We start from the raw sequence: 25,508 nt of genomic DNA, 5'->3' as shown, positions 1-25,508 counted from the left end.
TATTTTCCAATATAACTCCCCTTTGGGCCCATCCCAGAGCAGTGAGACTGGTAACACAGCAGAGCACCCTCAGGTTGGTGGTGTGACTGTGCTTGGCAGTTTGCAGATGCAAAGCTTTTTCTGTGCATTCTAGAAATCTTAACTGTGAGCCATCGCACAGCTCACTCCATTTGCCCTCTGCTTAGGTTAGTTATCTCCACAGTTGGTTTTTACAGGCTGTCATTACTGTTTTTGAAAGCCTCTGCAGAAAATTATTTTCTACTATGGATGCAAATACCCTGACACGTTGATGCTGACACATATTCTATGTGGAACCTTTCATAATTTGCATTCCCACTTATACTTTTCACCTTGCACAATTGTTTCAGAAAGATGCTCCTAACTTCATAGACAATCAGGAAAAGGACAGTGCAGCTGCATGTGTTTGGATTTCATATATGAGCCAAATGTCATCTTTTCCTTTGGCTAACAGGCTTACTGAATTGCTGTTCTAGAGACAGGTTTGGGGTTTAGAATATAACTGAAAAAAAAATAACTCACACAAGAGTGTGAATAAATGCAGCACTGAGAAGACTAAATCTGTGTTTGTGTAACCCCTTAAGATTTCGAACATCAGTTTGACTCTAGACTAACACAGATTAATGATGGAAAACCTCAATGCGAACCAGTAAAGCCAGAAAAACTTAAAGTCTGTTTTCTTTTTCCTGAGCTGTTGGTATGGTTTATGACTCTTCCCCTCAACACTAAAAAGAGATGAAGTGGAAATGGCTGTGCTTGCTTGTCTGCTGCAGTCATTAATATTAATTTTCTAGTTCCTTTTCTGAGCTTCAAAATTTTATGGTACACTTCATAATAAATGCTTTGATCTTCTCGCTACATAAAGTACAAAATGGCTGATGGACTATTTCTGATGCACCTTCAGATTACAAACACTGGTCGTTGCCCAGAAAATAGTGAAAAAGCAAGTGGATTAGGCTCAGAACAGGCTGTATAATTAGCATAATAAAAGGAAAAAGGCATAAAAGATATCTGCTGGTACCTATTTTTTTATGTTACATCCCACTAAATTAACCTGTAAATCTACAATCAGCAGAGAGATTTCTCTGCAGGTGAAGAACTTACTGTAGACATAATTTAAAACTAAAACAAACAAACAAAAAAAAAGCCTCTCTTTATAGTTATTTCCAGGTGAGTCTAACCACAGACTTCTTTTTCTCCTTTCCCCCTCCAAACACGTAAGAATGAAAGGTATGCTTAATTATAGACCTCCTGTCTGCTAGGTAGTCTTTAGCGCTTTCTTTTGATAGGCTTTAGGCTTAGATACATTTTATACTAGTAGATCCTTTTTAAAAATAGTGTTTGACAGTTGATTATTTTAGATGCCAATAGTCAGCTCTCAGAATCAAGTAACATCCCTGTGTTCCTCTCTTTGCCCAGTCTGTTTCCCGTCTGTACTCACTGTAGTTCTTCCTTGTGCTGTGGAAAAGGAATACCTCTTGACTTCCTTCTGTTCTTTCTAAAGCAGGAACCAAGTGAGAAGAAGGCGCCATTGGATATGTCTCTCTTCCTCAAGCTGCAGAAACGGGTTACGGAGCTGGAGCAGGAAAAGCAATCGCTGCAGGATGAACTGGACAGAAAAGAAGAACAGGCTCTGCGTGCTAAAGCTAAGGTGGACTCCTTCTAGCTGATCAAATGCTGACGCCAGAGTATCCCTTCTTGTGAAATAGTAGCTGTGTGAATGCTGACTGGCTTTACTAAATCCTTCTCTTCCTTTAGTACTTGCTTTACCTAATGACAAGTTTTATACCTTGTGCTTAGTAGCAGGGACTGGTTATTTAGTTTTCCAACATCCTTGAGATCTTCTGGTGGAAGTTAACAGGAACAAAAAGTGCTTTGGACTTCACTTAAAAAAATAGGGTTGTTTTTATTAAGGAATAGCAATATAGAAATCTACTTAAATGATGGGACGAATGAGTAAGTATTCATTTTAGGGAGAATACTAAGTGTTTCAACCAGGATGCAGAGCCAAAGTGCTGGGATTAGACATGTTTAGCAGATTTTATTTTAAATTCCTCTCTGATTTGTTCTCCATAAGTATTTATAAAAACACGGAACAAGTTTTGGCAATTGTTTCTTATTACTCTTCCACTAGTGAATTTCTTGAGCATCCTGGGATTTATCCTGCTCTGTTTCGTTACCAGTCACAGAAGTGTGATTTGTACATGATTTTATTTTTATTAAGCAGTTACGTGTCATGAACTCAAAAGTAAATGAAGGGAGACAATGCCAATATTCAAACTAAAGCACTCAGCAGTACCAGAATGAATGATTTCCATTTTTATAGGAAAATAATTTCAGCTCCCTTTCCTTTTCCTGCCTAAACTAAATCAAAGAATAGAAAGGACTGGATTTTTATTTTTCACACTTGTCTGTATTCTTTCATAGGAGGAGGAAAGGCCTCCAATAAGAGGTGCAGAGTTGGAGTATGAGTCGCTCAAGGTAATACTGAAAATGACGTTTCTGTTATTTTCTAGTGAGAATATTGCCACCAGTTGTGTGTGCTGGCATAGAAAATAACATCAGGCCTTCTGTTTCAGAATACTAGGTGGAGAAACTAGAAAAAAAATTCCCCAGGAATCATTTTATTGTAGGATATCCCTTTTTGAAGTGTAAAATGTGTGGCTTGGGCTGCAGAACAAAAAGATCCCCTAAAGCAGGGGGAGTTCTCTGCTGAAACACTTAGTACAGCTTGCAAGTTAATTTGAGAAAAATACAGTGATAAATGTAGCCCTCTTTTCCAAACACTTTATTTAAGTTAATGTATACCTTAGACCACTAAAACTAAAAATATTTCTTAATATCACTGTATGGTGCAGAATGGTGCAGAATCTTCATAGCCTGCTGACCACTATTTGTTGTGAACTTTATTTTTTTTGTTAAAGGGAGAATAAGAGGAAAAAAAAAATTTCCCCATCAAATTGTATGATTCATGTCTATGTGTTCTGATTTTGCACTTCAGACAAAGGTTAGCCCTATTAGTGAAATCCCAGGTGCTACTCATCATAGTCAAGGGGCCAGGGATACAGGAGAGATTGATTGATTTGCTGTGGTTACTCATTGTTTCTACCATTTCTATCCTAGTTTTGTACCTGTGGTTTGTAGGCACATTGGAATGCTGCTGGGTGACGGAATTGTCCCTATTTCTTGCAGCGTCAAGAACTTGAATCTGAGAATAAAAAACTGAAGAATGAGTTGAATGAGCTGCAGAAGGCCCTCACAGAAACGCGATCTCCAGAGGTAACTGCTCCTGGTGCCCCTGCATATAGAGTCCTCCTGGATCAGCTGACTTCAGTAAGTGAAGAGCTTGAAGTGCGCAAGGAAGAAGTCCTCATCCTGAGGTCTCAGCTTGTTAGCCAGAAAGAGGCTATTCAACCCAAGGTAAATAATAGTCAGCAGATGCACTGTGTAGTAAAGTTACATTGCATCACTGTCATGCTTTGTTTAATTTAACATTCTGCTTGAAAAGTCAGAAAAAATGGTCTAGGTTTGAAAGCCTTTCTAAGTGTAATCTGTTAATCCATTATTAGTGCACGAATTGCAGCAGTCCAAACTGGGAGATTCTATTAATAAACCAGTTTTGAGTTTGTCTATCAGCATTCATGTAAAGATATCGTATTGATCACACCAGGCTGGCAGATACCAGTGGTCTGGCCAGGATCTCCCCAGACTCCTTTAACTATGCAGAAATAAGTCTCATTTGGACCAGTATCATTTCTCTAGTGAGTGTGTAGTTTGACAGGAAAATTTATAGTAGTTCTCAGGAATTCTTTTTAATTAATAGTTCAGTAGGAGGTACAAGGAACAATTTCTTCTAAATCTGTGCGGGGTCAGATGATTGCAAATCAATAACATTTCATCAATATGACCTGTGAAGATATACCAATTCCATATTATTGCTTGATACGTGCTATGTGGTTTTGTTGAGAAGAGTAGATTACAACCACTGAAATGCATATCTTCTAAAAAGCTCTAATTCTGATGAGATACTTAGGGAAGTAATAGCTTTGAAAGTAAGAGTCACTCAACCTGAAAAGGTTTCACATAAATCCAGGAACTAATAATTTCCATTGAACTGAGCTATCTAGTGTTTCATAACCACAGCAAGGAATAAACAGATATGTCATCTTCCCTTTGCAAAGTTATGTTTACTTTTTTCTTAAATAAACTGAAAGTCTGTTATGCATGAAGGTTTTAAATTATTAATTATAAAGAAAAGAAACTTCATTTTTCTGTAGTATTTAGGACATTTTAAAGAAATACTTGAATAATAAATCCTTGAATAAATATATATATAAATGAATAACTTATTCTCAGTAGTAGTGTGATACAAATGCTGGAAATACGAAGGTCACCTGTGAGATGGCTAACAGCCAGTTTGCAGATAGCTTTTGCTTGGTAGGGTGGACAGCTGCAGCACAGACAGATTTATTTTTAATGATTTGTTTTTCTTCTTTCTTGCCTGCCGATTTGATTGCCAGGAGGATAAGGTACACATTTTCTTCTACAGTTATAAACCCAAACGCTTAAATGCTAAAAAATCCCTCAACAATACTTGAGCTGTCATTTCCCTGCCTCTCATAAGGAACCTACATGTAATCGAAATTGTTCTTGCACTTTACTTTGCTGTTATTGAAAAACCTTCCTCATTATCGTGTCTCCCGTGTCCCCATCTTCCTGTTCCACGCAAGGGAACAAGTTACTTCAGATTTAACAATTTTGAACTGTTGGTTTACAGTAACCTGAACATGAAAGGAAAGATTCAGGAATTGGTCTAGTCAATATAATCAACTTATGTTGCTGAGTGTGTTTGGAGAGTAAGAGCAGTGCTGTGATTCATGAATCAGATCTTTGTTAACTTGCAAAATCCATAAATTTCACAAAAAAAAACACCTCTGTGGTATGAAGAACTACTTTACTTTATAGTGTTTGTTATCCTCAGCATGCAACAAACCCTGAGGACTCACATTTCGATCTGTAGATATTAGGAATTGCTGAATGTTTGATCAGAAAATGTAGTTGAACACATAGTATTTAGGAGTATGAGAAACTGAGCTGACTCTAAATGAAGGCTGTAGATTCAAATATTACAACGATAGCAGGTAGGGTATTCTTGAAGATACTAGAGTAATTAGCATTTCTTTTTATCAGCACAAAAACAATAAATGTGTTCAGATTGCTAAAGCTTGATAGATTGGCAGGTGAGATACAGCAGTTCCGTGTAATGATAGTAGAAGAATCACAAAGATCTCATAAAGATATTGGGAATAATTCTTTGAGGCGATTATATATTTTATTGGTTTTCATATTAGGTAACATGAGTCATACTAGAGACCTAGGCTCCAAAATTTACGTCCACAATGCTGTTATTGTAAATACTTTGCAAAACTTTACTCAGGAAAATAGCATTTGATTGTTTTGAAAGTCAAAAAGAAAAGTTTGAATTCCATCTCTTATGTTCATTAGTGTCCCAGATCAGACTGGCCAAGGTGACTGTAAACATCTGTTAAGTATTTCAGGTTTTACTGAAGAAAAAGCAAAAGTACCATAGTAACCATTCTAAACTGAAACAAAGTGGTATTATGATGATATCCAACTTAAAAAATCTCAAGCCCTTGTAAATTATTTCCTGCTTTGACAGATAACTTAAAATATATGAAGAGAGGAATAAATCCAATGTATGCAATTTGAGAGATAGCATGTAATGCTGTGTTTAACAAATATTAATATAATTACGCTTGCAAAATTATGCTTCTTCAGTTTTGGTATTAGCAGCGGTTCCTGGTAATTTGAAATAAAATGGAAATTCATCATTTTATAAAATCAATTTTGTTCCTTTTACCTGATGAACAAATGAAAAGAGGTTAACACATGCACCCATTTGTTAGACAGACTGATATTTGACCATGTTGGATGCATTCATATTAAAAAATACACCAAATGGACATAGAAATTATGGATCAACCTCCTACTTAGGTACCCATGCTGATTTTAATGTGGCTACTCAAGGATCAGTGTTCCACAGAGGTAAAGTGACAAAAACATGGATTCAAAGAATAATTACATTGTTAAATTTACCCTGGAAATCATCATTCTTATTCCAGAATACCATGACAGATTCTACAATCCTCTTGGAGGATGTACAAAAGATGAAGGACAAAGGAGAAATAGCACAGGCGTATATTGGACTGAAGGAAACAAACAGGTACAAAGTTCTCTTGCTTTAATCTATGATCAGTTGGGGTCTGCTGTGGCACACTGAATATATCATATTCAGTAAGTTGTATCCATGTAAGTCTAGATATTTAGAGAACACATAGTTGGGCTTATAATTTGATTTGATTAGTAGAATTGCTGTATGCAATATTTGAAAGGATTTGGGAAACAATGGGGAAATGCAAAATCAGGCTTCTTGGATTTACATCTTTTTAGCCTTTAATTGCAACGTTCCTCAAACTGAGTACTGTTCCCCATGCTGATTTGTTACCTTTTGTCCAGTAGTGGTGATGGTAGTCTGCCGTAATACATTTATTGTAACAGCATAAAATGCTTTAACCCATTGGACTAACACCGAGAACTGAATTTCATCATTAAGAAGAAATATGTAAAAGCAAGAGAAGTAATTTGTTAAGTTGTTTTATACCATTTTTTGTTTCTCTTTTATAGTAACTGTAATTTAGTGTGTAATGTCATCTCATCACCATCACGTATCTTTCTTGTATCTTTTAAACACTTTTCTTGAAAGGCAATCTCCCCAGGACTATCACATGCTGAATGAGGACGGAGAACTTTGGCTGGTTTATGAAGGGTTAAAACAAGCCAACAGGTTACCAGACTTCTCAGAATGTTTTTTTTTCTTTGTTTGTATCTTCTTTTCTAGCTAACTGTGCCCCTTGCTATGGGTTTGCTTTAGCTACAGTATTTCTATTGCTTTAACAGTTAGAAAAAAATTCATCAGAAATTATACAAATTAAAGAGTTTCCTCAAACTTAGTCTCCAAACCTTTCTACTTGTGAAGGTTTATCATTTACGAAGTTAAGATGGTGCAACAACGAGAACATAATTCATAAGAATACTTGAACAAAAATAGACGGTAAAATACCAGAAGATCCACAACTGGAAAAGATTTGTAGCCGTGTATTATTTTTCTGCCTTTACATTGGGTATCAAAATTAATGTCCCTTACAGTTTTTCAGCCTGAAGAAGTACAATCATTTTAGTAATTATAAAACTATTGTTTGAATAGCTTCAGTGTAGTCTTAACTTTCAAATAGTTATGGGTCTTACTCTCCTTGTTGTGATTAAAGTTCAGTAAATAGAACATTCTTCTCCCATGTGTCTCTGTGCAAGACTCAAAATGTAAGAGACAAAATAACCAACAAACAGAAGTAATCTTTAGTTTATCATGGTGCTGTTCAAGCCCCAGTGCAATCACTGCAGCCTCGGCAAAGACTGCATGCCGCTCATGTAATGGGAGAGATTGGCTTTGCAGTTCTGGCTCCATGTGCAAGTCTGGGCCCCGTATCCATACACGTGTCCCAGACTTCCAAAATGGTTCCCAGTCCTGCACTGACATCTAATCCAATAGATCAGCAGTGCTGGTCTTCTTCGATATACACATTTGTTAGCTGTAACTACAGAAGGAGGTATTTTGCAATGAATGCTACTAACTAAAGTCTTTCCTTTTCTTCTGCTAACAAATCCTACACCTAACATTGTTTGGTAAGCCTGTGAAGCTCTAACTTAGAGCAACTGTTCTGCAGAGCAGGATGTGAGAGTGTTTGCTCTGCGTCTCTTGTTTCTTGTCCTAGCACTGTAGAGACAGGAAGCTTGATATTAAATGGCAGAGCAATGCAGGTAAATGACTATTTGCCCTTGCGTGCTTGATCAGTCTAGTTACTAATAAATGTGCCCGCCTGATGCATATTTAAACCCTGAAAGATCATCTAATTGAACACCAGTAGTCACCAGTAATACCATTTCCTGTGCGTGTGTGTACGTATGAAGTGATGAGTCAGAGCATTTGGACAGTGCCTTGCAAGCAGGAGCAGCTCCCCACAGCACTGCTGGGAAGGAGGCTGGTACATGTTATCCCCATTTCACAGGAGAAGAATTTGAGACGTGATGTGCCCAAGGGGAAGGAGCGAGTCAGTGGTGAGGATAAAAGCAGAGCTCCCAGATCCCAGTCCTGAATTTGGTTCTGTTGTTAACCTTTCGTGCACTAATGACAACCCTCTGCAAAATGTTGGTTTTAATGTAAAAATAAAGATTATTTATGTGCATTTGCAATTTAATGGTTTCTGACTGAACAGAGTTAACTCCAAAAAGATTTTTGTTAGTATTACAGGGTCCTAGCTTAAGTGAACACGGTGTCTTCTTCGTCTTACACAGTTTGATTTGATCAGAGGTAAAACCTCTTTAAAGCCCCTTTAAAAGCAGTGACAATCTGTGAAGACTTAGCATTACATTTATTGTGACATGTTCTCAGTGACACCGTACACAGTATGTGTTCAATCACAAAGGAAATGCAAAGCGGTGCCACAATTAGTTCCTCTCCACTTTTTGATCATGCAAGCTAAATTTAATTAGAAGGCATACTGAAGGGTTTAAAGAGTACTCTGGCTTTTTCATTTTCCTTTGCAAGCCATGGCTAATTGTTCCTGAGCAGCAGCTAAAGCTTTACACTCCCTCTGAGAATTGGGGATGTAACTTTCAAAGTGTGTTCACGCAACTGTTGCTCAACTTCTTTAGGCTGCTGGAGTCTCAGCTTCAGTCGCAGAAGAAGAGCCACGAGAATGAACTTGAGTCACTGCGAGGTGAGATCCAAAGTCTGAAGGAAGAAAACAATCGCCAGCAGCAGCTCCTAGCACAGAACCTGCAGCTGCCTCCAGAGGCCCGCATTGAAGCCAGTCTACAGCATGAGATCACCCGGCTGACTAACGAGAACTTGGTAAGGGAAATGGTGCTGCAGGAGCAGGCTGGGGGACTTACAGACTTGCTGCACCTCGAAGTTCTTATTGGTTTGCAGGTGGCACCTTCCTGCAAAAAATTGCGTGAGTGCAGTGGGTTTTTCTGTAGGTAAGCTAATGGGAGAGAGAGACTGACAATTGCTGATGAAGTAATAATGTTTCAGGGAATTTGTTCAAAGTTTGTGGCATGGAGAAAGCTCATGGATCCCAGCTTTCAACTGAGGAGTTTAATCATTGCTAAACAGAATGTTCATATCCAGGGAACTCATAAAAAATATTAGTGCCAGGTAGTGGTGTTTCCTCTAAAATATATTAGTTTATTCATTTTTTTGAAAAACTCTGATGGAGTTCTTCAATTATTTAATGTCACTTTTCTTCCCATTTCTCTCCTCCTTGCCTGAACCTACAGAGATAATCCACTGTGTTATGAGCTCCAACTATTCAGTATGTTTTGAAGAAAGAAATAGTTCCAGAAAAGGAAACTTGGTTAGAAGTCACTTAGAAAATAATTGGTATTCCTTGTTTACTGCACGACGTTTCTGTATGAAGGAAAGACTGGGTGAAGCTCCTTGCCTTTCCCTGCGAAGGAGTATGTTCATCATGTGCAGGCTAGTTCATTTTTGGAGAAATTTTCAAGAGAAGCCCATGTTGGCATATCATTGGCTTATCACTGTTTATTGGTAAAGGGAACCATGCTACTTCAGGAAGAGAAATCCTAGCTCTGAGTGTCATTGCATCCTCGAAACAAGCCAAAGTGTGGTCTTTCCTGCTTACGTATGCTGCAGAATTTACCATTGTCGGGCTCTTGTCTTAGTAACAAAGGTTTTGAGGAAAGCAGATGATTCCGCTAATAGATGTTGGAAAACTGATTGAAAGTATATTGTAAGTTTGCCTCAGAAGCAGCTGTCTCCCACTGGCAAAGGTAAATGGTGAACGTTTCCATCTGACAGCTCTCTCCTGCTGCTTAGTCAAATGTTATGTGTTTTAGCCTTTCCCCCCCCAGAGACCTACTCATCACATTCTGTGTTCCCAGGACAACACACAGTCATGTAATTACATCCCAGAGGAGTTCTCTTTATTTTCAAATACAGTGAATGTAATTTTACTTGTTAAATATAGACTCATTCCTTAGTATTTCACTTTGGTTATTTGAGTATTGCAAGTTCACGCCAAGTCGGGTGTGTGCTTTTTGTCCACTCCTAGCCCTAGAGTGGAAATAATTCACAGGTTTTCCAGCTGCGATATTAGAATTGCAGTATTCACTGCAATCGCACCTTGATTAGCATAAGCAAATATCCTATCCATGTTCTCACAAAGGTTATATTCCAGGCTTTCATTAGTACTGCCCTTTTTTAAAAGATCTGACTGTTCTGCAACTCATCTACATCAGCTTTTCTCTGGGAGAGGCTCACCACAACTAAGGACTTGGCTACCTAAAAATTAGAGATGCTTAATCTTGTTTTAATGTGATTTAATTTATATCGTGCTTACTGAAGAATCAGTGTCTCAAAGGGAGGGGGAAAAACAATCCTGTGCCTATTTTTACAGTTTTATGAGGAGTTGTATGCAGATGATCCCAAGAAGTATCAGTCGTACCGGATTTCACTTTACAAACGGATGATTGTATGTAGATCACGTGAATCCTGTTTCTCTGTTGTCTTGTTCGCTATTTCTGGAGCACTAATTGAAAAGCAGGCTGCCTCCCTTTCTCCCTTTCAAAGGAAATTCCCTGCAGAGAGCTTCACGATGCCAATGACTTCCCTCACTGCTTTTTTTGTTAGCGTCCTCTGTGTAACCTGTGTCTCTTTTTGATGCACAGTTTTGTTACTAATATAAGTCTTGCACTGTTTCTTTTTGAATACTACTTAATACTGCTCTGAAAAAGACATACATGATGCAAAAGATGCTCAATTTTCAGAACCACTCTTTGCTTTAAAACTTTGATACCTTTAAATTTAGTTCAGCAAAATGGAAGCCTGATCGTACTGATCCTTATCGAGGTGAATAATGCCTGCAATCCAGTCAGAGCCTGAATTTGTTCATAGATCTTTTTACAGTGCACATCTGGAATTAATAAATCTATCAGAATCAAAATATATAACCTTTTTACATTTTTTAGAAATGCAAAATATGAAGGATAAAATTGGAAATAGTATTTCTGTAATAACTAAAGGTAGCACCATAGGTAAGCTTGAAAAATATAACTTATGAGATTCCGAATCTTAATGAGATGTGAAATCTGTTCAATTTGATTAGAAGAACCATTGAAAGAACTTTATTCTTCCTCACATATTTGTTGTTCAGAAATCATATCCCTTCACTGATACATTTGAAACAGACTGTTGGACTTACATGTATTTTTTTATTAATTTCAGGAGAAATTGTTATACCTGACAAAAAAATATATTGTGTTACTCGCAGGATTTCTGTTGTAAAATTGAACACTGCTGTTTTTAAGCATGGCCTTGATTCTTTTGTTGCAACAGGCCTAGTATCTTACTGTTCAAGTATGTTATGTTAGGTTGTAAACTCTTTACTACACGATTAAGAACAACCCGTGCCTAATTCTAAGTTGTTGCCCATGCTGCACTAATATTTTTCAATACTTAGGAGAGGTGTAGTTTCCCTGATGATGATTCTGATGCCAGGAGCTCACGGTCCCTTATGTTCTTACCAGTGCCATGAAGAATTGCACTTACAAAAGAGCATTTTCCTTTCAAGCTGCTTTCAAACCCTTTACCTGGAATGACTTTCAGGTTTTTTTTGAGCTTGAGGTTGTGCTTCCTTTAGAAAGACTTCTCCTTTTTAAATTACATTATTATTTTATGGATGCACTACCATAGGTCATAGAATTATTCAAAGATAAATTTCTAGGGAGTGCTCCTTTGAAAGTAACAGGTTTATTGCAAGAGTAGGACTTTTATGTGCTAGGTGTTGTTCAGGTACAGACTATAAAAGATGTAAGACACCAGTTTCAGTGTAAGGAAATGTGATGACAACAAGCAATAGGAAAATGGCAGAGCATCACGAGAAATGTCTTATGTTTGGATGTTTGATTTTGGTAAATTTGAGTGCAAGTTATGGTCTTTCTGCAGATCTCTCTCTTATTGTCTTATAAAATGAATAAGTCTGAATAATGAGTCAGTCCTGAAGGCATGAATAAATGATGCAGAAATACAGGCTAGCTGTTAAATAATAAAGAAAATTATTTCTGTGAGGCATTTGGAAGAGCAGCGAGGAAACATTAGGGAGATGTTTGCAGCAAAATGTCTTCTGCTGTAAGAACTGACCTAGTTCTGAGTGTCTGCGGAATATACCTGCCTAAGAGCTTTGCATTTGTCATGCTGCACATAACTTAATAATACTTGCGATATTTTCCTTGTATTATAGGCAGGGTACCAGCTTGCAAACCTCAGCCAGAGGATGGCACCACTGTTCAGCTTTCCTCACTGCCTTGTAATTCTAACAGCACTGATTTTGTCTCTGTCACACGGTATGGGATTTTTCTTGTATCTTAATCTTTCTCTCATTTTAATTTACAGGATTTAATGGAGCAGCTAGAAAAGCAAGACAAAACTGTTCGCAAGTTAAAGAAGCAGTTGAAAGTATTTGCTAAGAAGATCGGTGAACTTGAAGGTACTTTTATATTTGGAGAGAAAGAGAAAGACTTTGGTTTAATTTTTGTGATGCTATTGTTATCATATCCATCTGTTTTAGATGTCAGGAGGGCTTGAGGTCTTCAGTAGTATTAGCCTCTGTTAATTGATTCCAGTAACAGGAGGTACGCTCAGAGCTCTGTGTGTTCCTTTATAAACCTTTAGAAGATTTGTTGTATTTTGAAGCAATGAGTAAAGGAGATTGGTGTTTCTCTGAAGACACAAACCATTTGAACATAAAGGAATGTTACCTGGGCTGTTTTTGTCAAGACGAAAGCAATACTAAATATGAACCAGGCAGAAATAATTTACCCAATTATCCTTTGAATGTGAATTTCCATGTCACTGAGGCCAAGAATGCTGAGACTGTCTTTCTCCACTTGAGGTTTCCTTTTGGACCTGCTGCCCAAACTTGAATATTAGGAATGCTGAGATATGGACTAAGCTAATTTTATTTTTATGACCATCAGTGTGAGTTGTCTTAGGATCTTAGGACTGGTGAGACTGAGAGCTTATTATGTCTCTGCATAAGTAAAGTAATGTTAATTGCTAAAAGTAATTAATAATGTTATAAAGTTGACATATGAATTTGTTTTTAAATAATCCTGGTCCTAACCTTTCAGAAGCTTTTTATGGTCATCTGCTTTTTCCAGAAACAAGCTTACTGCCTAATTCATGGAGTGCTAAGATTGAAATCAGTGACTGTGTAGTCTTCAGTGTTTGAAAAGAACAGTGAGATGAAGTCAAACATGGATTAAGAGGAGTATATTATCCTCTAACTAGTGGGAGCCCTCCTTGAGCTCCAGTTTGGATTTCTGCATTTTCTATCCCATTTGACAGGTGCACACATTTGGCACAGTTACAGGATGTGCAGCATCCTGCTGCATGTGTGACTGCATGCAGCTAGGAGGATTGTAAGAACAGGATGCGGCTTTCATGGGATGAAGCCAAGTTCTGCTTTTCAAAAAAAACTGTGCAATCTAATCAGGTGGAGTGTTGATACCGTGTGGCACTGTATGCAACAAGGTGGTCATTTCATACAACCTTTTGAAAGGTTACTCAAACTAAGTTTGTTTTAAAAAAGTCTTTCAATATTGTTTGGCTACTACTGTGAACAAGATCACAGTAGTATTCTTATAAAATACAGAGTGGGAAAATGTTTCTGAAAACATTTTGCCTGTGTTTATTACCTAATTAACTTAGAAAGGTGTAGTAGGTCTGGCTGGGATGGAGTTAATTTTCTTCATAGCAGCCTGTATGATGCTGTGTTTTGGATGTGTGGCTAAGATGGTGTTGGTAAACACGCTGGTGTTTTGGCTATTGCTGAACAGAGCGTGTACAGTGTCAAGGTTTTCTCTTTTTTCCCCACTTACTTTTAATGGGATTTTTGTTGCTAAGTGTTATCCTGATCCAAAGAGAACATTTCCTACTTCTATATGCTAGAGTTCTTCCATAGAAATGTCACAGTTTCCACTGGTATCCATTGGTTTAACTGGAAAATATTATATAATTTCTTTTTATTTCTCCTCTGAAGTGGGCCAGATGGAGAACATATCACCTGGACAAATCATTGACGAACCTATTCGTCCAGTTAACATTCCACGGAAAGAAAAGGACTTCCAAGGGATGTTAGAATATAAGAAGGAGGATGAACAAAAACTTGTCAAGAATCTAATTTTAGGTAAGCATCTTTCTCATTTGCAGCCTCCTCTGCTCCCACACACTCTGAAAAATGAATGATAAGAACACAGAATTTGCATTATGAAATTAATAGCTTGTTTTGGTTTTGACAGTGTTCAATTTATCTAAAATTCCTAAATGTCTATTGTAATCTAACCATCCTTCCTGATGAGTATAGTACACATGCAGACATGTGTCTGCATATTTTTTAGCAGGCAGTTATCTTTTTAAATTCCCTTCTGATATTTTACCAAGAAAGGGGCTGCTCTTAGTTTTGTTCTTAGTTTTCACTGGCCATATGTAGATGTGTAAGTACTATTAACTGGGGAGGTTGCAATTACCTCATATAGCATCTTCCAATGCTTTACACTTAACAAAACAATGTGTCTTTCTTTTTCCCAAGAGCTGAAACCACGTGGGGTAGCTGTCAACCTGATTCCAGGACTACCAGCATATATTTTGTTCATGTGTGTACGCCATGCAGATTACCTTAATGATGACCAAAAAGTGCGGTCATTGCTGACTTCCACTATCAATGGCATCAAAAAAGTGTTGAAGGTTAGTTAGTCTGCTTGGTTTAGAAAAACGTTAATTTAAAATTTGTTGTTCTTCTTGGGTTAGAGGAGTGAGGAAAAGACTGTAAATGAATTGGCTCTGGATTTCTGATCAGTAAACTTCTCCCACCAAAGTTACAAAAAGTTGTTAAAAAGCAGCAAATAATAGTGATAGCATTTTAGCCACATAATCCCACAGATGGTTTGAATTACTGGAAAAAGAACTACCACCTTTTCATTTTGAATAGACTTCCTCCTCTGAAGCTATGACTATAAAGCTTTGGATGCAGCCAAAGTTTGCGTAGTGAGTCTTTGTAATCCAGAATACTTCATTAAAATGTTTCATTTGCAGTTTTGGTTCACAGATTTCCTCATTTGCTTCACCTACAGATCACATTGATGATAATATGTTACTGCCTAAAATATTCACAGCGAGTTGGCTAGGAGAGTTTACTCCAGAGTATCTTGAAAGCAATATTATAAATATAAATATAACTTAAATATACTTTATGCTTCATGGAGTTTTATAGTTTTCAAATAAAGCAGATGTGCTCAAAATCCAAGCATTTAACCAAGCGACATGTTTGGAAAAATTGTTTAGTAAACAATCCTGCAGGAGCTGAAATATTCATAGAAACTTTTGGGCATATTTAAGTGAATAGAGTGCATGCTACAGAGCTCTAGAAATTTTAATTACTCAAATCGTATATACTAGATGTTATGTTCTTTGGTGAGGACGACTTTTTGCTTTATTTGTTTTCCATAGCAGGCTGCCACAGTGGTTATGATGTAAGTGACAAGTCATCAAAACTGAATTGTCCTCTGCTCTTCCTGCTGGCTCTGCATCATTCCCATCCTCCATGGTGGGCTGTTCGCAAGAGTCATCATGCCACAGAATGAGCATTTTGGGAATACAGTCACACTGCCCTGTGATTTCTGTACAAAGCAGCTAGGTTGCATCTGTAAAACACAGAAAGATCATGTCGGTGGAGGAAATAATATTTTGAAAGCTTTTGAAAAACATTATCAAAAACAGGGAGGGCGTTTAGTGGTATTTTGTCAAAACCCTTCCTTTTCTAGTATGTTACTGAAATACACAAAATTTTGCAAAACTTCAGAATTCGAGTAGCTACAAGAAAGTAGATTTTAAGTGTTTATCTAATGTTTTATTATTATTATTTATTATTCAACCAGTCTTTGTTGAAATGTGTTTGTTTTTATCTTCAGAAAAGAGGTGATGACTTTGAAACAGTGTCCTTCTGGCTATCTAACACCTGCCGATTTTTGCACTGTTTGAAGCAATATAGTGGAGAAGAGGTAAGCAGTGCTCCTACTCTGGTTTCTTTTGCTCTACAATGCTATTGTGAGCACTTCTTTTTAACAAGTTCCTGTAATATCTCAAAATCTAGTCAAAGTCTCTTAAAATGGCTCCACTTTTTGGAATGATGGTGATGATGTCAGTAGATAGGATTTGAACTGGTTTTCCTTTATTGCAGTCTGGGGGCCCAGAGGCTAGATGACATTGTGCTCCCAAAAGTGCCAGCTCAGATTAAGTCAAAGAATCTGGTCGCTACCATTGTGTTGTTTAGTAGTGATTCACTGCATTTCCTATGAAAAAGGCCGTATTAAGGCCTTTAACCATAGTATGGCAGACTGAGTTATGTTTGGAGGCTGTAGTATGCCTCATTTCTTCTTCATACTTAACTGGGCTTTTGGCCGCAAATGGCCAAGCGAGAATGCCCATGCTGGAGTGGGAGGGAAGGGTCTTACCTGCCAGAAAGTTGGCAGAGTTTGTTCCTGTGTCAGATATTTGACTTTGCAAGTCAAGGAAGCAGACATGGCACAAGTCACAACTAAAAAGCAGAACTTAGCATTAGCTTCAATCAGAACTTCCAAATTAAAGTTCTGAGGGACTGTGACTATTATTTTGACAGTATTATTTGTCAGTTGCATGAAAAAATACAACTACTGGGTTAGTATAATATTTTTGTATTCCATTGAAACCTTTGTTTCTGTTATTTTATTAATTCAGGGGTTTATGAAGCATAATACACCTCGTCAAAATGAACACTGCCTCACGAATTTCGATTTAGCTGAATACAGACAAGTACTGAGTGACTTGGCTATTCAGATCTACCAACAACTTGTCCGAGTGTTGGAAAACATTCTGCAGCCAATGATTGGTAAGGCAAAGCTGAATTCCGTAAACTTCACACCATAGTACCAAAAGAAAAATTGTGATGGTGATAATATACTGTATCTTGTATTTCTTCCTGACCAGTAGAGTTTCATTAATAGTTCTTGTGGCATTCTGTTTGTAGATGACAAGGACTACACTGGACAGGTTTGGATTAGAGGAAAAACTAATTTGTGGCTGTTTCTTCTGGCAGTGACAGAATAAATCGATATACCTTATCCATGCTTGCCATAAATAATGCATTTACAGGAAGAAACGGTTAGGACAGTCTGATATTTGTTGCCTTGTCTGTTGGGAAATATCCCATGGAAAAATTATTACTTTAATTACATGAGAACTCATTATCAAAATGAATATGGAGGAAAATGGTTGGTTGTTATTGTGGACAACAATTAGCCACGAAATAGCTTGCAGTGATGAAGCTCACATTCAGAGAGATTTTCTTCATTAAAAGTACTTCTCATTTTTCTTGTCAGACAGTACTCACACAAATTTTCATTATACTTGCCAATCACAACATTAAGAAGAATGGAGCACCTCTTGGTGCTGACTCTGCTGCTCAAATGACCATGGGAGGAAAAAAAAATTTTGCTGAGCTAGAGTTAGACTTTCATTTTAAACACATGCTGGAATCTGTAAAAACCCTGTAAGTTTAGATTCTGCAGAACATAGTGGGACACAGAATTGCTGGAAATCATGTTAAGGTGTGGCTATCAGAAAGCCCAGCCTGCTCTTTCTGTGTAAATACTGTGTTGCTGTCTTCCATGCTTGCATATTGGCAATTTTCAGTCACAATAATGTTGTCAATCAAATGCAGTTTCAGGAATGCTGGAGCATGAGACTATCCAAGGTGTCTCAGGGGTGAAACCAACAGGGCTGCGAAAGAGGACATCCAGCATTGCTGATGAAGGAACCTACACTTTGGACTCCATTATTCGGCAGCTGAACTCTTTCCATTCAGTGATGTGTCAGCACGGAATGGATCCAGAGCTGATCAAACAGGTTGTCAAGCAGATGTTCTACATCATTGGGGCCATAACGCTTAATAATCTTCTCCTGCGCAAAGACATGTGCTCATGGAGCAAAGGAATGCAGATAAGGTGAGAGAGCTCATGTTACACTTTTCTTGAATGTGCTGCTTGAAATCTTGGTGAACTCTTGACATTGCTGAACATAATTTTGATGGAATAGCAGATACATTTTGAGTATTTATTTTTCCGCACACAGACAGTTGCAGATGCTGTTAAACTGATTTTGTGAGGTTCAGTTAAAAAGAGCTTGGTTAACTTAGGCCAAATCCTACCTGGCTTTCAAGGAAATGTGGTAGAAGCAAAACAAAAGTATGTAATCACCAAGCAGGAATCAGAACTGTAGGTGAAATACTGATAGTTGCTTTCTCAGCTTTTAGAGAAGAATGGCAAACATGCTTGCTGGGGTTTTTTCTATGCTGGTGGCACAGTGGATACCTGCTGTATTCATCCACATTGTCATTTGCTGCATCCTGCCATAAAGCTGTCTTATTCTATTCCTGCATTTGCCCTCAGTTGTCCAACGCATTCTACTGGCATATGCCAGGAAATTTAGCCAAGGCATTCCAGTCCCTCAAGTAACACTGAAAAGCCTCACTGTACATTTGCATGGACAAAAATCTCATTTGCCTTTCTTCTTATACTCATCACATTCCTGCAGTTAATAGGAACAGAAACAAATGGGAAAAGCTGGTTAGTGGAAGTCTTTGGCCATAGTTTCTAACTGTTTTGAAACTCTAAATTTCCTGCCTTAATCAGAAGGTAACAGTATGAAGACATGAATTGCACGTGCTTTCAATCTAGCTATAATCAAGCATTAATGTCTTGAAACTCTTACCTCTTTGTACAGATACAATGTGAGTCAACTGGAAGAATGGCTACGTGATAAAAATTTGATGAATAGTGGGGCTAAAGAAACACTGGAACCCCTCATCCAGGCTGCACAGTTGTTGCAAGTGAAAAAGAAAACGGATGAAGACGCAGAAGCCATTTGTTCAATGTGCAATGCACTGACTACTGCCCAGGTAAGCAAACTCATTGTTCCGCTGTCACTTTTGAGCAGTTCTCTGCTGGTGCTTGCTATGCCTGCCTGCACTGCTGTTGCACATGCATTGAAGATTTCTTACTTCGTTTTGCATTAGTACAACAAAACCAGATTAGATTGGAGGGTTAAAAAAAGGACCAGAGCTTTATGAGGTCTGATGTTCAAGATAAGTTTTGAAAAAATGAGAAGAAGCTTAATAGATTGTGCAGTGTGTAGTACTATACATAGTCTCTCAGGTTGGGAAAATCCATAGAAGAAACTCTTCACTCAAAGACATCTCTGTACTCCAGACAGCTCTGCCTAGGACACTGGGAAATGATCTTTCTGCTGTCAGAGTTAGTATCCATTTAAGTTAATGCACAATTCACAGAGAGCTGTTGTCTCAGGGTCTGCAAACAAAAGTGTTACGTTACTGTACACATTAACGTCCGAAGGCTGAACCAAGTGTATCTCAGTAAACAGCTGAAGACTTCTATTTGTGAAAGCTTAGATTTTGTACAGATAAGTTGCACTTTTTTTTAAACCATGCTACATTTGCATAGAGCTTGTACATGAATAAATGAATCCAAGCATCTTTGATGACTACTGAATGTTCCCATCAGGAAAAAGAAGAAATCTCTCCATTTCTTTCACAATGGTGTCAGCACTAGCAGTTGCATTGATGTAGCCATTTTGATTTAGTAATTCGCACTGCTGGAAAATCTGTTAGTTGTGTACTGAAATAGTAGTTAGAATTCCACACGCTTTAAGTCTTCTAACTGTTAAAAAGTGTTGTGTGTTTTTAAAAGAGAATCATGTGAAAAAAACAAAGAGAATTTATAATGAGTTTTACAAGTTTAACTCATATTATTATTTAAAGTCCTTATGATGCAGTTCTTTTGGTGGTTTTAGCCCTGTTTTTAGAGAAATAGCTCACTGTCTTGAAAAACAGTGAAGTCATAAGACTTCTTGAATGGAAGCTACAGAAGGCCATAATTATAGGGTCAAAAATAGGGTGAGAAACACAGCATTTTTCCAGGGGGTGTAGGAACACAATCAGTTACTTATCACCTATTTTTTCCATAGTTTGTTATTTTACACACACATGTAGAAATTTAGAGTTTCTACTTCCAAAAAACACATGTTATGAAGGAGACAGTAATATAACATAGGTGATGGAATTGGGTATGAATCAATAAAGCAAAAAATAAAAAATATTTATAAAGAATTTTCTTTTAGAAATAGCTAATTTGAAAAGTATGTTATTAGGAACCATGGATGCATCTGTTGATTCATCAATAAAATGAACCTAAGAATGGTTGTTGTTCTTCACAGATTGTAAAAGTTCTGAATTTGTATACTCCAGTTAATGAGTTTGAAGAGAGAGTCTTGGTATCATTTATACGTACAATACAGGTATGTCTATATCTTTTAATCAAAAAACATTTTAATTTTTCTAAGAAACCCTCTAATAAGCCAAAATAGCTTGTGCTCTGAAATACATTCAGGAATCTGAAGTAAACTAGGCTTTTTAGCTATCATTTTTTAGCTATGTTGAAAAGGAGATGTCAGCCTTCAAATTTTAAGCAATCACACTTTACTGCCTTCCAGACTTGCATGGAAATGTTAGTTTCCCTGAGATTTTTCGAAGGTGAGAGGTTTTTGTGCTTATACATCTTTGTGTATGTAAGGATACTTGTATGGCAACTTTTCGAGTGGTAACATTTATATATGCAAATTTACTTTTGTCAGACCTGTGTCTGCGTGAGAAGTTTCAACTGCTTTGAAAACTGAGGCTTGTGTTCTTTCCAAAGTTCTTCATTTAGCCCATCTAGTTTTATATATCTTGATGAAAATGAAATGTTTTGAAAACCCGAAAGAAAAGCAGCAGTAGAACACAATAAAAGAAACAAAGATGACCTTTCTCATCTGTTAGAAGTGGAACTACATTACTGTCAGGATAAGGGAGATTGGGAAGGCAGAACTGAGATAAAACTAGAGTTCCACTTACTGAAAAGATGCAGTTACCAGATAGTAGACAAATTCTTCCTTTTGCGGGGAATCTAAATATCTTCAGATTGCATTGTAAGGGGAAGATATGCAGAACCGAAAATGACAAAAGGAACTACAGTTTAATGGCACAATAGTTGTAAATGTGTTGGGTTAAGTTAGCATGGTGTGTCTGTACACACGTGTATCTGTAAGCACAGATGATATATAAGCAAGATGATTATTATCCATGAAGTGGCTAAACGCTAATGTAATCACTTTCTTATCTTTGCAGATGCGTCTGCGAGACAGGAAGGACTCTCCTCAGTTGCTCATGGATGCTAAACACATCTTCCCTGTTACTTTTCCATTTAATCCATCCTCTCTGGCATTAGAAACCATTCAGATCCCAGCCAGCTTGGGCCTGGGCTTCATATCACGTGTCTGATGCCAAGGATGTACTGTCAGTGTTAGATGGAGAATCAGTTGCCTGATATCTTTACCTGTTAAAACATAGTGAGCCACTGAAAACACATTTTGTAAACAAACAGTCTATATATGCCCAGATCTGTAGTGACAGTAGCTGGAAAACTACGTAACAGCACCACAGATTGAAGGCCAATAGAAAGATGTGCACTTGTGTTCAGTCATTGCATTTATGAGGACATCACTGATTCATACATTTCCAGAACATGGAAACTGGGCTTGGACAAAAGTTGTGTCTTCAGCTGTCTAGAGACATTTTTAGATCTTTAGTAACATATTTAAATAGTGTAAATTAAATTCCGTATGTAATCTTCTTATAGGCAGGGACCAACACGGACAGTCACAGTCCTGAATGTGGAAGATTTGGAAGTAAGGCATTTTGTAGTAGAATACACAGTCACTTGGGAGCCTGTTACATTTAATTTGTAAAAACTGGAATGGAGGAACACAAACTGGCAATATATAAAATGATTTATTAAACCACTTCCTTGTTTGTGTCAGTTTCACATAAATTCTAGGGATAAGTCTTATAGCTCACTATATGCTATAACTTAGGTGTTCATTTGTTAGTACTGTGGTTTACCAAGCATACAAAATCGCTGCTGCATATTGTGTTCTTTGACTAAGCACTAAAAAGAAGATTTTTTTTGTTGTTGTCAACCTTATTTACAGTCCAACACAGTCTGTTACTTTAACTGGATTTTCACAAATGGTATCAAATAACACCTGTAAAGGAAAATGGTAACTAAGCACAAGTAGCACACTGGAAATTACATGTTTAGTTATTTTTAAAAGTAGTTAGCTAAAAATACAAAATCTTGAAGCAGATGATCAGAATATGATCAGAATAATGATTTTAGTATTTGTTTAGATTTTGTAGTCTGTCTGATGTTCTTTGTTTGTAGACTCCAGAGAGGACAGCGTGTATTTTGAGTATAATCTCTTTTGTTTTGTTGCCACTTAGTAAAAAGAAAAAAAGTATTCTTTCATACTGGAATTCAAAATGAAAAGCTTTACTAGAAAATTTCTGCAGTAGCCTGAGGCTCTCATTCTTCAAAAGGTTGACTAACGAGAACACTAAGTAGGTTTTGACTATGATGCTGTCATTTGAATATGATTCATGCTGATTTACTGTTTGGAGATCCAGAGCGCATAATGAGAAACTTGAGTTGTTTTGAATATTGCACATCTTACTGGAAAGATTTTTCTGTCTCACAAATCTTGGATCTGCTATATAGAATTCACATTCACAATGCGCAACATAAGCGCAGAAGCCTTGCTTACGGTTCCAATTCTGAACTTTAAAACACGTAGTTTGTAGTGTGTGGCTCAAATATATGTGTAAAAAAAAAAGCCACACACATTGCTCAATTGCATTGTGCAATGTTTTTTATGTATTATAATAACTAGCAATTTAGAATTAATATTAATTTCCTTTAAAATATTGAGAAATAATCTAGAGGTACACTATTAGACTATTTGGTACTAATCTGTTTGCCTGCAAACTCAGAAAAAAAATTGCTGTTGAGCAGACTGAAACATTTCAGTCGTGTTTTACTGGAGAGGTAGACATGCTGTTCATATGGTCGCTAAAATCAGTAGTAAAGACAACTTAAACATTGTCAGTTTCATTTTGAGATGCTCATGTTGTCTTATTTTCAAATGTATATGTCCCATATTATGGTTGATGGATCATGACATTACTTCCAAGAACCCAATACTGCATTGCATAATGTTTTGAATGGTCTTTGCTAAATGTTTTCCTGTGCAGGGCGTACCAAACACTCTTTTTTCAAATGTTACTTGATTTCTGAAACTACAGCTACTCTTAAGTGGCTCCAACTAAGGTATAATGTAGTTTTCAGACTGTCAGGGGTACTGTACTTGTAAGAATGAAATGGGAAAGCCTTCACATCCAGTGACAAGGTTAAGAAAGAAAATACGTGAGAACATGCTGACCTACAAATTTTTTCTCCTATTGAAAAACAAACAATTGGCATTACAGTATGTTCATACTGTAGATCAGGAAATTTGTCCACTACTTAAGCATTAGTGTATTAAAATGTATGCCTAAATGTATTTTTGTTTATTTTTAAAGTTTGTTTACCTGTAAAAAGCCTTATTGTATCATGTTTCCTTTAAAAAAGTAGAGTTTAGTAATTTATAGGTATTATCCTTAAACTCAGTGGTTTGACTGGTATTACTTTTATATCACATTAAAAGTATATGCTGCTTGACATGTTTTAAAGGAAAATAAGTTGGAATAGATGTGTAATTGGTAATTCATCTAATATTTTACATGGCAGTATTTTACATGCACTTTTTGGAAGTAAAATTTTAGTGTCAGTGTATAATATATCTTTCACCTTAGGACTCATATCTCTTTAACCATGGAATATAATACAGAATTATTTTAACAACTTTTTTTTCCTTTGAATCATTGTTATGCTCTTTTAATGTGGACATATCTTTTATATTTTAATTTATTATCTATTGCTATGATAGATTTCATCGGATGCTGGAAAAATACTTGTCAATGACCCCTTAGAATTATATACATTTATTCTAGAGATTTTGCACAATAATTACCTCACTCAGTTTCATGTATTTTTATTCCAGTGATCATTTTATTCTGATGTGTAGGACACAGTCTTCTATGAAAAATTGTTTCTCAGACTTCAGTCTGGGATGGAATGTGAAAGTGCTTAAGTCCGTTAAATGCGATCAATACGTTCTATCTATCACAGGAAAAAAATAGGATCAACTTAAATGTTGAAAAGTGATTGATATCCAAATATCCAATTTGTTCCCAACCTGGAAACACCAGCATTTGCAATTTGAAGGTCTGTGTAATTTGTGGTTTAAACTGAACACATTTCAAATACCGTACAAAAACTATGAGTAAACACTTGATTTTTTAAGATGCTGATACTTCATGTGATAAATAAAAGCCTTTAAACATAGGTTTTCACTCGCTGCCACTACAGTACATAGATGAAAACCAAAACATAGTCAGAATGACCTGAGCTCTGATCTGTTGTAGTGTCTGACGTTGTACCTAGTAAATGTATGCATCATAAAAACTGTAGCCTAATAGCTATCACTGGAAAATGTCCAAATAAAAAGACAACTGTAAGATTGGCTTTGGCTTGTTCTGTTTGCTTGTTTGGTTGGTTGGTTGTTCATAAGCTGTGTGCTGGCGTATTCCCCGGGTGATCCATGGGTTCCCTCTGTGGGCACGGCACACCCGAGTGTTGCCTGCCCAGGGATGGTTAAAACCCGAGGACTGTATAAATACCCACCCAGGTACCCACAGCAGGCCATGAACTGCTGTGCAGAGTTGAGAATATTCTGTTTGGCATAACTGAGTTCTGCTTGAATATTTTCTCACCAAATACCAGCTGTTACTGAACCTAAGGTTTGTTCTTTGCTAATACCTGTCGCGGGTGCCGTGCCAGCCCCTGGGCGCCAGGCAGGGCTCTGGGCGTACCTTCACCTGCCAAACCAGGTACTGTGCTCGTTCAAATCTTTCTCCTAAACAATGTTTAAATATAGCACCTATGAGTGCCCCGAGTTTAGCACATGTACTCTGAGTTGTTTAGCTTATTCTGTTAGAGAAACCCCTCCACCGTGTCTCATAGGAGAGCGATTAACGTCTCTGTTGGTTTTCCCTCCTGGTCCAGGAATGGCTCCCTCAGGATCCCTCGGGCAGCCAGAGCTGAAGGTGTGTCCAAGGCCCCAGCTGTGCCAGGGTCACTGTACGGCTCTATCCGGTAATTGCTCCTCGTCCCCACGTACAGCCCTGGAGCTGCCCGCACACCCGGCCCCACACGCGGGAATGCTGTAACCGGGGCTGCGCGTCCCCGAG

The 25,508-nt window shown here is 37.4% G+C and overlaps 1 protein-coding gene across 1 annotated transcript in view; it reads left to right on the top strand.

Moving 5' to 3' along the window:
• Window positions 1–22,625, top strand: part of LOC104463431 (unconventional myosin-Va-like) — a gene marked incomplete at its 5' end in the record, with an annotated part of 43,002 nt that extends 20,377 nt beyond the window's left edge. The window contains 15 exon segments of the mRNA XM_010075769.1: window positions 1,526–1,669; window positions 2,446–2,499; window positions 3,211–3,438; window positions 4,539–4,547; window positions 6,162–6,262; window positions 8,809–9,007; window positions 12,569–12,662; window positions 14,217–14,363; window positions 14,766–14,920; window positions 16,144–16,233; window positions 16,949–17,099; window positions 17,931–18,213; window positions 18,992–19,166; window positions 20,501–20,581; window positions 21,450–22,625. Coding sequence (XP_010074071.1) covers window positions 1,526–1,669; window positions 2,446–2,499; window positions 3,211–3,438; window positions 4,539–4,547; window positions 6,162–6,262; window positions 8,809–9,007; window positions 12,569–12,662; window positions 14,217–14,363; window positions 14,766–14,920; window positions 16,144–16,233; window positions 16,949–17,099; window positions 17,931–18,213; window positions 18,992–19,166; window positions 20,501–20,581; window positions 21,450–21,602 — 2,064 coding nt within the window.
• Between the last annotated feature and the right edge of the window lie 2,883 nt (window positions 22,626–25,508).

This window comes from Pterocles gutturalis, unplaced genomic scaffold (genome assembly GCF_000699245.1).
Source record: "Pterocles gutturalis isolate BGI_N339 unplaced genomic scaffold, ASM69924v1 scaffold49652, whole genome shotgun sequence".
In the NCBI taxonomy this organism is placed as follows: domain Eukaryota; kingdom Metazoa; phylum Chordata; class Aves; order Pterocliformes; family Pteroclidae; genus Pterocles; species Pterocles gutturalis.
The sequence above is the reverse complement of the archived record's forward strand: the minus strand, read 5'-3'. Positions and strand labels throughout refer to the sequence as shown.